A 12,368-nucleotide genomic window follows, 5' to 3' on the forward strand; every position below is an offset into this window, starting at 1 on the left:
TGAGTCTTACCCAATTCCCTTTCATCCAATCCAAATTATTATATTGGCACGACCGGATGACAGTTCTGTTCCAGTGCTGAAATGCTTAGCATATCTTTTTTACTGACACAATAAAATTATTTGGACTATACTCCGGACGTTCTTCACCGGTTGCGCTCACACCTCAGCTTTACCGTCCTGCGATCTGCTCTAATGACCTCCTAACATTCTCACCCCGCATCAGGTGTGGTCAACTGGTGTCTTTGAAGTCTTGATAAACCCTTTTCGAATGTGGGGCTATGTAGGATAGAATTGGCTTGTATATATTGTTTTTCTGTTTTCCATCTATTTGTAGCGATGGTTTTGCACAGGACACTTTACACAATTGTGTTCATTGTCACTGGAGTCCTGTCTGACCTTATTACTGATTGTCCCACCTAACTCTGTGACTTTACTCCATTTCTGTGCAGGTCTTCTGTATACTTTCCATATTACCTGTAGAACCACCTGCATTTTTCTCTGTCTGGACTTGTTCGTATGATATTTGGGAATATATTAATTACCAAAGTATGTTCACCAGCAGCAGAGACCACCATGTTTATGCTTGTCTGGGAGTCACTGTAGGTCAGTACACACAGACAAGAGGTAGTGCGGTGCTGTAGTCGAGCCAAGGTCATCTTTGGTCTACTGGTCTGCCTATGTGCAGTTACGGTGCCCTGAGAGAAAATGTTTACAGTTGGCTTGAGAGACTATAGGTAATTTCCATCTAACTTGTCCCTGGCTGTGGGTGGAATTCAGAACCCCATGACGTGATCTTGACCAAACAAAGACTTCTTGGGCCTGCCAACATTTCTGGCCAAAAAGGCGATTACTTGTGTAACCTGGCCTAGTTGTTTTTAGATGGCTCGCAGTGCTTGGTGGATTCTGACTAAGTAATTGTGGACTACATCAAGTGCAAGTCTACCGATGGCATGTGGAGGCCTCGTTACCCTCACCAGCAAGTGTGACCAAGGACTGCATTTGCCAGTTGTGATAAGTTGCACTTAGACAGGCCAACTGTGGCCGTTAAACAACCACCAATCCACTACATGCAGACTGATCAGTGGTCACTTAATGGGCTGTTTAGGCAGGTTGGCTGCACTTTCATATGCACAGAACGATGGTTAATATGATCGTTCTTTGCTCATAGAACATTATGTTCTCACCAGCACATGTCCTGTTTACATATGTGCCAAGTACAATGTTTTTTAAACTTGCTTAAAAATGTAAGAAAAAAATAATTAAAAACTTGCTTAAAAATCATTTCCATTGCTAGCCTGTTTAGACATGGTGGTAATCGGCAATGAGCGCTCCTAGGAACACTCATTTGTGATTATCAGCCAGTATAAATGGGTCCTTTTCTGTAACCACCAAGCATTTTTGCCAGTAGTCTGTCACCACCAAGCCTCTATGCCATCTACTGTGACCACCAAGTGAAGTGCCAGTGTTTGTCACCATTATCGTTTGTGCCCCATTCAGTTTAAGTACCTTTGTCAGAGCTGAGTCCATCTGTGTCATTGTCCCATGGATGATGTGGGAACCGTGACATGGTCCAGAGGCCTAAAAACCATCCCGCTTATAAGTTCACTATTCTAGAACTGATTGGGGCTCTTTCGTAGAGATCCTAATTGCCATCAGCAGAACCTTTGTTGTTTTAAAAATATGAAAGCCTAAGACAAACCTACAAGAATATAGTAGATATCTTCATTATAGCCATTCAGTAGTTTAGTGACTGGGCTAAGATATTGTTGTAAATTAGCAAAATTATTAACTCACTTCTGTTGCCATGTTTTATGTACGGCTCCTGTATAGAGTTGCATGTCTCCATGGTAACAGACTACAAACCCTCTGTAGTCTGATCCTGTAGTCATACTATCCTCAGCTGTTCCTTTCTAGCCTACATTTGTAGGGAACATACAGGTGCATCTCACTAAATTAGAATATCATCAAAAAGTTAATTTATTTCAGTTCTTCAATACAAAAAGTGAAACTCCTATATTATATAGAGTCATTACAAACAGAGTGATCTATGTCAAGTGTTTATTTCTGTTAATGTTGATGAAAACAATGCCAATGAAAACACAAAAGTCATTATCTCAGTAAATTAGAATACTTTAATAAGTATTGAAAAATGTTTTTAAAATCCGAAATGTTGGCCTACTGAAATGTATGTTCAGTAAATGCACTCAATACTTGGTCGGGCTCCTTTTGCATCAATTACTACATCAATGCGGCGTGGCATGGAGGCGATCAGCCTGTGGCACTGCTGAGGTGTTATGGAAGCCCAGGTTGCTTTGATAGCAGCCTTCAGCTCGTCTGCATTGTTGGGTCTGGTGTCTCTCATCTTCCTCTTGACAATACCCCATAGATTCTCTATAATAGATTCTCTATGGGGTTAAGGTCAGGCGAGTTTGCTGCCAATCAAGCACAGTGATACTGTTGTTTGTAAACCAGGTATTGGTACTTTTGGCAGTGTGGACAGGGGCCAAGTCCTGCTGGAGAATGAAATATCCATCTCCTAAAAGCTTGTCGGCAGAGAGAAGCATGAAGTGCTCTAAAATTTCCTGGTAGACGGCTGTGCTGACTTTGGTCTTGATAAAACACAGTGGACCTACACCAGCAGATGACATGGCTCCCCAAACCATCACTGATTGTGGAAACTTCACACTAGACCTCCAGCAGCTTGGATTGTGGCCTCTCCACTCTTCCTCCAGACCTGGGACCTTGATTTCCAAATGAAAATTGGAACTCTGGGACCTTGTGGAGTGTGTCAATGACTGCCTTCTGGACATCTGTCAAGTCAGCAGTCTTCCCCATGATTGTGGAGCCTACTGAAACAGACTAAGGGACCTTTTTTAATGCTTAGGAAGCCTTTGCAGGTGTTTTTTGTTAATTATTTTATTTTACTGAGATAGACTTTTGTGTTTTCATTGGTTGTAAGCCATAATCATCAACATTAACAGAAATAAACACTTGAAATAGATCACTCTGTTTGTAACGACTCTATATAATATGAGTTTCACGTTTTGTATTGAAAAACTGAAATAAATTAACTTTTTGATGATATTCTAATTTTGTGAGATGCACGTGTATGTGAGTGTGCTTATAGGATCAGACTACAACTAGGATTTTTTTTTGTAGTCTGTTACCATAGAAACACAGAGGTCTGCATAGGAATTCTACCCTTAAAGCAGCAGGACCTTTTTAATTAAGGCTATTTGCAAAGTTGCTTAATTTTTCTTTTAAATGTATTTGGACACTAAAGAAAATTGTGTAGGTACAGTGTGATATCATGTAGGATTTCCACATACGGGCTATTGCTTTGTCATAAATAAATGTTGTCACTCATCTTGCCCTTTAATTGCTGGAATTTTTGCTAACTTTTTCATTCTTCCATTTGGAGAATGTGTTTAAAAACATTTACGGAACATTGTCCTCATTTTTCCAACTGGAATTGTAGACCTGTAATTTATCATCCAGAACCCAATATGACAATGCCATCATGTCTTGCGCTGTTATTATTTTTCCTTTAAACACATTGTTACCCATGAACATGTTGCTTGCATTTTTTTTACAAGTTTGTGTGAATTGGCTAAAATATAGAATTTTGTGAAAATATGTAAGATAAATACCTTAGGACACAGAACCCAATAATATATACTATGGTGCTGTGTAAAAGCTTTAGGCAGATGTGGACAAAATGCTGCAAAGTAAGAATACAGATGATAAAGTATGATGCAAACAAAAGTGACCCCCAAACACAGTATATTCCTTCACGGTACCCTCCACACGCACGGTATGATGACACTACTGTACCCCCCTATATCACCCTGACAAACAATGGTGACCCCATCACAGTATGATTCTCCAACTGTAATCCCCACACAGCTCTGCATACAGTATAATGGCCACATAAAGTGCTCCATACATAGTAATGGACCCCACATAGTCCTCCATACAGAATAATGGGACCCACATAGTCCTCCATACAGTATAATGGGCCCCACATAGTCCTCCATACAGAATAATGGGACCCACATAATCCTCCATACAGAATAATGGGACCCACATAGTCCTCCATACAGTATAATGGGCCCCGCATTGTGCTCTATACTGTATAAGGGCCCCACAAAGTCCTCCATACACTATAATGGGCGCCACATAGTCCTCCATACAGTATAATGGCCTCACATAGTCCTCCATACAGAATAATGGCCTCACATAGTCCTCCATACAGTATAATGGGCCCCACAAAGTCCTCCATACAGTATAATGGGCCCCACATAGTCCTCCATACAGTATAGTGAGCCCCTCATGTTGCTCTATACAGTATAATGGTTCCACATAGTCCTTCATACAGTATAATGGCCTCACATAGTCCTCCATACAGTATAATGGCCCCACATAGTGCTCCATACAGTATAAGTTCGCCATACTGTATAATTGGCCCACATATTGCTACATACAGTATAGGCCCCACATAAAAAAAAAAATATTTGCCTCTGCCCGTTCTCCCACTGCTCCGGTCTCTTCATGGTGTCTGCAGATGCTCTGTACATCTCAGTACAGCAGGCAAGCTGTAATGACGTCATCGCGCCGGCTGCACTGAGACATCAGACGCAAAGGGGTAATGATGGGAGAGGAAGCGTCAGCTGACGCTCCCTCCTCCTTCATTGCTTTCAACTGTATTGACATCTAAGATGCCTATATAGTTGAAAGTACAATGCCGGGTGCAGGTGTGGTGCCAGGCAGGGGACCTGCCCAGCATCACGGGCCAAATATACTCAGGGGAAGGACCTGCTCGGCGTCGCTGGCCGATTATACTCATGATGCCTCCAACATATCTGACGATGGGAATGCTGTTATCAGGGTGATGTGCAGTGTTAGTTTTCCTCCACACATAGCGTTTTGCATATAGCCCAAAAAATTCTACTTTGGTCTCCTCTAACCAGAGCACATTCTTCTACATTCAAGCTGTGTTCCCTTCATGGCTTTTTACAAACTGCAAACGGGACTTCTTATGGCTTGCTTTCAAAAATGGCCTTCTTTTTTGCCAATCTTCCATAAAAAACAGATTTGTGGAGTATATGACTAATAGTTGTCCTGTGGACAGATTCTCCCACTTGAGCTGTGGATCTCTGTAGCTCCTCCAGAATGACCATGGGCCTCTTGGCTGCTTCTCTAATTAGTGCTCTCTTTGCTTGGGATGTCAGTTTAGGTGAACGGTCATGTTTTGGTAGGTTTGCAGTTGTGCCATAGTCCTTCCATTTTTGGATAATGGATTGAACAGTGCTCCGTGAGATGTTCAAAGCTTGTGCTATTTTTGTATAACCTAACCCTGCTTTACTCTTCTTCGCAACTTTATCCTTGACCTGTCTGGTGTGTTCCTTGGTTTTCATGATGCTGTTTGATCCCTAATTTTCTCAAACAAACCTCTGAGACCTTCACAGAAAACCTATAGTTATACTGAGAATAAATTATAGGTGGATTCAATTTACCCTTGTATTGACCCTTAGACCTTTTACAGAGGTGGCGCTTTTGCTGCAGGGTTGTCTCCAAGATAGTCCAAGTACTATAGGGAAAGGGAGGACAATGGTTAGAACTGAAGGATTATTGGTCATGATACTGGGAAGCAGATGAGAGATGAAGTCAAATGTTATCCGACCCGTGACGTAGAATTACACTTTATGGTCTGTTTTTTTTCTTTCAGGAATATATAGAATGTCATATCAAGTATTTGTCACTAAATATGTTTTTTTGATATCACATGAGAATCCATTTAATATGAATCTCATTCTTCCTTTATTCCAGAGTGACCGACTCCTCATCAAAGGAGGGAGAATCATTAATGATGATCAGTCCTTCTATGCCGATATTTACCTCGAAGATGGCCTTATCAAGTAAGTGTTACCGTAACATCCAAGTCCACAAAAGATTTCCACCGGTCACCTTTTGTAAGGTTAGGAAATTACAGCAATTCTTCATAAACTGAATCTGTCCATTCACAAGCTGGAGCGATTCAGGCAATAGGGAAGAAAATAAGAAAATTAAAGGGGTTGTCCATGGCTGCTGTCTTTCTAAAATCAGTGCTACACCTGTTAACGGGGTTGTATCTATCATTACAGCTGAGCCTCATTTAAGTTGCAGTACCACCAACAACCAGGGATAGGTTTGGCACGGTTTTGGAAGAAATAAATCATATTTTCAATAATGAATGAAAACATTGGGGAGGGCAGCCATTGCTATTCTTTATTTGGAAAGTTATTTTGGCTTGTAAAGGTGAAAAATTTAGCTAATATGTGTCTACAAATTAATCTTTGCAATTCTCCAGTAGTGATCTCTGATCACGGCTAATCACCGATCATGGCTGTTCTCTGATCACGGCTGTTTTCTAATCACGGCTGATTACGGCTGTTTTCTGATCACGGCTGATTACTGCTGATCTCTGATCACGGCGGATTACGGCTGTTCTCTGATTACGGCTGTTCTTTCATTACGGCTGTCCTCTGATCACGGCGGATTACGTCTATCCTCTGATCACGGCGGATTACTGCGGTCCTCTGATCACGACGGATTAGGGCTGTCCTCTGATCACTGCTGATTACGGCTGTTTTCTGATCACGGCTGATTACTGCTGATCTGTGATCATGGCGGATTACGGCTGTCCTCTGATCACTGCTGATTACGGCTGTTCTCTGATCACCGGTGGTAACTATTCAATCATTTCTGATCACATCTGATCACTTTCTTCTAAAAAGTAGAAGAAAGTTCACCAGAGTTCACAGCCAGTCTAGGATGTTATCTTTCTCTAATTATTGCTTATTATCCCTGGGAGACTAAAAAAGCCATGTTGTCTTCTAGACTGGTGCAACCACTGCCCAAGTTCTCTCCATCTCTGCTTTAAGAGGTTTTCTCACCACATTTTTGCTTGGTGAAAGTTTTGCAACATTTTGAGATATTTATGAACAAACTACCATAGTTTTCACTTTAAGACCTCGGCTTGCTGTCAGTATGACACCTTATATTTCTATAATTTAGGCAGATTGGAGAGAACTTGATTGTTCCTGGTGGAGTGAAGACCATTGAAGCCAATGGACGGATGGTTATTCCTGGTGGCATCGACGTTAACACATACCTACAGAAACCCTACTTGGGTATGACGACACTTGATGATTTCTACCAAGGAACTAAAGCTGCAGTGGCAGGAGGGACCACCATGATCAGTAAGTAGGTTGGGGTGTATTATTTTTTTTATGGAAATCTCATTTAATGTCATTTATCATTTTAATATAGAAAGTTAAAGTTTGAAAATTGTGAGAAACCCGAGTTTCCAGTACATGTCTATTGTGAATAGTATTACCTGTGCAAAATGCTGTCAAGGTGTCACACGGCTGCTGCAGTTTTCTGCCTTTTTTTTTCATCCCCTTACTATTGTGTCGCAGTATATATACAGGTGCGTCTCACTAAATTAGAATATCATCAAAAAGTTTCCTTTCCAGCGAGGCCACGCTCCCTAGTTGCACATGTTGAAAAAAGCTCTATAATACATCATAAACTTGATGCAAGTTATGAAAGACAGGTGTTTTTTTTGCACGAATTATACTAGAATTCTGGTGCATTTAAATTGATAGATACAGGTGCTTCTCACAAAATTAGAATATCATCAAAAAGTTAATTTATTTCAGTTCTTCAATACAAAAAGTGAAACTCGTATATTATATAGAGTCATTACAAACAGAGTGATCTATTTCAAGTGTTTATTTCTGTTAATGTTGATGATTATGGCTTACAGCCAATGAAAACACAAAAGTCATTAACTTATTAAATTAGAATAATTAACAAAAACACCTGCAAAGGCTTCTTAAGTGCTTAAAAGGGTCCCTTAGTCTGTTTCAGTAGGCTCCACAATCATGGGGAAGACTGCTGACTTGACAGATGTCCAGAAGGCAGTCATTGACACACTCCACAAGGTCCCAGAGTTCCACTTTCCATTTGGAAATCAAGGTCCCAGAGTCTGGAGGAAGAGTGGAGAGGCCACAATCCAAGCTTCTTGAGGTCTAGTGTGAAGTTTCCACAATCAGTGATGGTTTGGGGAGCCATGTCATCTGCTGGTGTAGGTCCACTGTTTTTTCTTTTATTAAGACCAAAGTCGGCGCAGCCGTCTACCAGGAAATTTTAGGGCACATCATGCTTCCCTCTGCCGACAAGCTTTTTGGAGATGGAAATGTCATTCTCCAGCAGGACTTGGCACCTGTCCACACTGACAAAAGTACCAATACCTGGTTTACACACAACAGTATCACTGTGCTTGATTGGCCAGCAAACTCGCCTGACCTTAACCCCATAGAGAATCTATTATAGAGAATCTATGGGGTATTGTCAAGAGGAAGATGAGAAACACCAGACCCAACAATGCAGACGAGCTGAAGGCTGCTATCAAAGCAACCTGGGCTTCCATAACACCTCAGCAGTGCCACAGGCTGATCGCCTCCATGCCACGCCGCATTGATGCAGTAATTGATGCAAAAGGAGCCCTGACCAAGTATTGAGGGCATTTACTGAACATACCGTATTTTTCGGACTATAAGACTCACCGGACCATAAGACGCACCCCAAATTTTAGGGTGGAAAATAGGAAAAAAAATATTTTTTCTAAGATGGGGGTCCGTCTTATAGTCTGAATAGGTATCTTACCTGAGGGGCCGGTGGAGCTGGGGTCACAGGAGGCAGGGTCCTTCAGGAAGCCAGCGGACGTGGAGGCATGCTGGTACCTGGTGGCTGGTGGCCTGGTGCTGGGGGCCTAGTACTTGGTCTGCTGGTGGACTGGTGCTGGGGGCCTAGTACCTGGGGTGCTGATGGACTGGTGCTGGGGGCCTAGTACCTGGGGTGTTGGTGGACTGGTGCCTAGTACCTGGGGTGCTGGTGGCCTGGTGCTGGGGGCCTAGTACCTGGGGTGCTGTTGGACTGGTACCTGGAGTGCTGCTGGCCTGGTGCTGGGGGCCTAGTACCTGGGGTGCTGGTGGACTGGTGCCTAGTACCTGGGGTTATGGGGGTGGGGGCCTAGTACCTGGGGTTCTGGGGGCCTAGTACCTGGGGTGCTGGGGGTGGGGGCCTAGTACCTGGGGTGCTGGGGGCCTAGTACCTGGGGTGCTGGTGGCCTGGTACCTGGGGTGCTGGGGGGCCGGGGTGCTGGTGGCCTGGTACCTGGGGTGCTGGGGGCCGGGGTGCTGGGGGCCTGGTACCTGGGGTCCTGGTACATGGGGGCCTGGGGTGCTGGGGGCCTGGTACCCGGGTTGCTGGGTGCCTGGTACCTGGGGTGCTGGTGGCCTGGTACCTGGGGTGCTGTGGGCCGGGGTGCTGGTGGCCTGGTACCTTGGGTGCTGGGGGCCTGGTACCTGGGGTGCTGGTACTTGGGGTGCTGGGGGCCGGTGGCCTGGTACCTGGGGGCCTGGTACCTGGGGTGCTGGTGGTCTGGTGCCCTGGTTCTGGTGGCCTCTTACCTGGGGTGCTGGGGGCCAGTGGCCTGGTACTTGGGGTGCTGGGGGCCGGGGTGCTGGTGGCCTGGTACCTGGGGGCCTAGGGTGCTGGGGGCCTGGTACCCGGAGTGCTGGGGGCCTGGTACCTGGGGTGCTTGGGGCCGGGTGCTGGTGGCCTGGTACCTGGAGTGCTGGGGGCTGGGGTGCTGGGGGCCTGGTACCCGGTGTGCTGGTAGCCTGGTACCTGGGGTGCTGGTGGCCTGGTACCTGGGGTGCTGGGGGCCTGGTACTTGGGGTGCTGGGAGCCTGTTACCTGGTGGCCCCGTACCTGGGGTGCTGGGGGCCTGGTGCCGAGGCCGGTGTATTGCGGTGAGCGGAGTGACAGAGCAGAGTAAGCGGCTTCCGGTGGCCGCGGCCATCTTTCTGAAGCTGATCTACAGGAAAATGGCCACCGGCTCGGCAGAGCGCATGTGCCGGAAGCCGCTCACTCTGCTCTGCTCACCTCAATACACCGGCCCCGGTACTCAGCCAGGCCCGGCCCCCAGCCAGATACCGGCCCGCCTCATCTCTTCTTCCGCCGCCGCCCTGCGATCCCGCTCCACCGCCACCGGTAAGTTGCGTTTGGACCATAAGACGCACCCCCCATTTTCCTCCCAAATTTGGGGGGAAAAAAGTGCCTCTTATGGTCCGAAAAATATGATACATTTCAGTAGGCCAACATTTCGGATTTTAAAATCATTTTTCAAGCTGCGGTTATAAAGTATTCTAATTTACTGAGATAATGACTTTTGTGTTTTCATTGGCTGTAAACCATAATCATCAACATTAACAGAAATAAACACTTGAAATAGATCACTCTGTTTGTAATGACTCTATATAATATATGAGTTTCACTTTTTGTATTGAAGAACTGAAATAAATTAACTTTTTGATGATTTTCTAATTTAGTGAGATGCACCGGTATATATTTTTTGCAGCACAATATGTAATTTCTAATGGCACAGGTTAGGGGTTAATTGAAAAACTTGTATAATTTTTTTTTCTTATTTAGGGGAAAATGGAAAAACATCCATTTCACGGTCTTCAGGGCGGAGTTTTTTACGGCATTTTCAAAGTGATATAAATGACATGATAACTTTATTATGAGGGTCTCTGAGATTACTGAAATACTAAATTTACATTTATTTTGCCACTTTTACACAATAATTTATTTTTTTTAACCAAAAATCAATCATTTGTTGCCATATTCTGTGAGCCAATTTTTATTTTTCATCATGCAACCTGTGCGAGGGCTTGTTGAGCGAGTTGATGTTTTTATTGGTGCCATTTTGGGATTCATATGACATTTTTGGATTACTTTTCTTTGAAAAATTTTGTCATGTTTATATGCTGTTTTCCGATCAGGTTAAAATAAGATAACTACATAGTTTTTGTGGTGGTCTTATTAATATATATATACAGTGAAGGAAATAATTATTTGATCCCTTGCTGTTTTTGTAAGTTTGCCCAAAGACATGAACAGTCTATAATTTTAAGGGTAGGTTATTTGTTTGATAATCCAAAGTTATATGACATTTTGGAATAATATGGGATATCCTGTATTTCTGAAAATATTGCCATCTTAACTGAACTATTAGGCTGTGTCCAAACGGTGCGTTTTTGATGCCATAAATCCGCACGAAATTGGCCCCAAAAACGCATTGCAAACTTTATCCCAGCATTTTCTATCAGATTTTGCAAGATCTGTGCGCATGATCAGGATTTTTCCTTACAGAATTTCATGTGCGTTAAAAGAAGCAGCATGTCCATTCTCTGTGCGCTTTTACCTGCGTTTTTCCTATACAATGCATTGGAAAAAACGCATGGCAAATCCGCAGGCAAAAACGCATGAAAACGCATCAAAAATGCCATGGAATTTCCATAGCGATTTTTCTGCCAAGAGGTGCCGAATCTTGCAGAAATGCTGCAGAAATTTCTGCAAGAAAATACTGAAGGTGCGCACATAGCCTTAGGTGCGCGTAAAGTTTTTGATCTCTTAGGTAGGGAGTTGATTATCTGTATACTAGAAGTACACACTGAATGTTCTTACTAAATGACTGCTAGCAGAGACACACAAAGTATATTAGAATATTTTATAATTATTCATTATACAACGATTAAAGGGAATCTGTCCATAAGATCGACCCTCCCATTATATGGGAATGCAGGTCTTTGAAATGCAAATCCATCGACACCTTTATATCTTTTATCTGCTGCTGCATTCCTAAGTAGTTAGTGTTTTCATTCATATGCTAATGAGGCGTGATGGAGCACTTCTGGACTCTTTGCCTCCAGAGGTTGATTCCCCACCAAACCCCGGCTTTGATTGATATCTTCTATGTCTATGATGTCAGGATGTCAGGAGCCAGGCAGGGAAATCAGGCAATGAGCTATCAATCAGGCTAAAGAGGCTGGTGCTGGTAAGACGATATATTGCCTCAATGTGTCACACTTGTACCTCTTTTCTTTTAGTTGACCATGTGGTTCCAGACTCCGGATCAAATATTTTGGCCTCATTTGAAAAATGGCACGAGGTAGCGGATACCAAATCCTGCTGTGATTACTCCCTCCATGTGGACATCACCAGCTGGTATGACGGGATTCGAGAGGAGCTGGACATTCTGATGCAAGACAAAGGTATATACTCAGGGTATACAGGGACCTGTCACTACTCGGTGTAACGTGACGTACAAGCGGAAAAGTTAAGTTCCATTCTTATAAGACTCTGTTCACATCTGCATAATGGTTACAGTCCACCACAGATACTACCGGTGCCCAATGGCCCCTTTCACTTGCATGCAGCACTCTATCTTCCCTTTAAACCTGACAGAATCT

At 43.6% G+C, this 12,368-nt stretch overlaps 1 protein-coding gene across 2 annotated transcripts in view; it reads left to right on the plus strand.

Moving 5' to 3' along the window:
- The window catches only part of CRMP1 (collapsin response mediator protein 1), a 92,937-nt gene that overhangs the window by 39,127 nt on the left and 41,442 nt on the right, over positions 1–12,368 (plus strand). For both annotated transcript variants that reach the window (XM_073648274.1, XM_073648283.1), the window contains exons 2-4: positions 5,830–5,918; positions 7,057–7,241; positions 12,006–12,170. In XM_073648274.1, coding sequence (XP_073504375.1) covers positions 5,830–5,918; positions 7,057–7,241; positions 12,006–12,170 — 439 coding nt within the window. The remainder of the gene's footprint in view (positions 1–5,829; positions 5,919–7,056; positions 7,242–12,005; positions 12,171–12,368) is intronic.

The sequence above is a fragment of the Phyllobates terribilis genome, unplaced genomic scaffold (assembly GCF_046119375.1).
Source record: "Phyllobates terribilis strain yellow unplaced genomic scaffold, ASM4611937v1 Scaffold_1__5_contigs__length_1240528914, whole genome shotgun sequence".
Lineage (NCBI taxonomy): Eukaryota > Metazoa > Chordata > Amphibia > Anura > Dendrobatidae > Phyllobates > Phyllobates terribilis.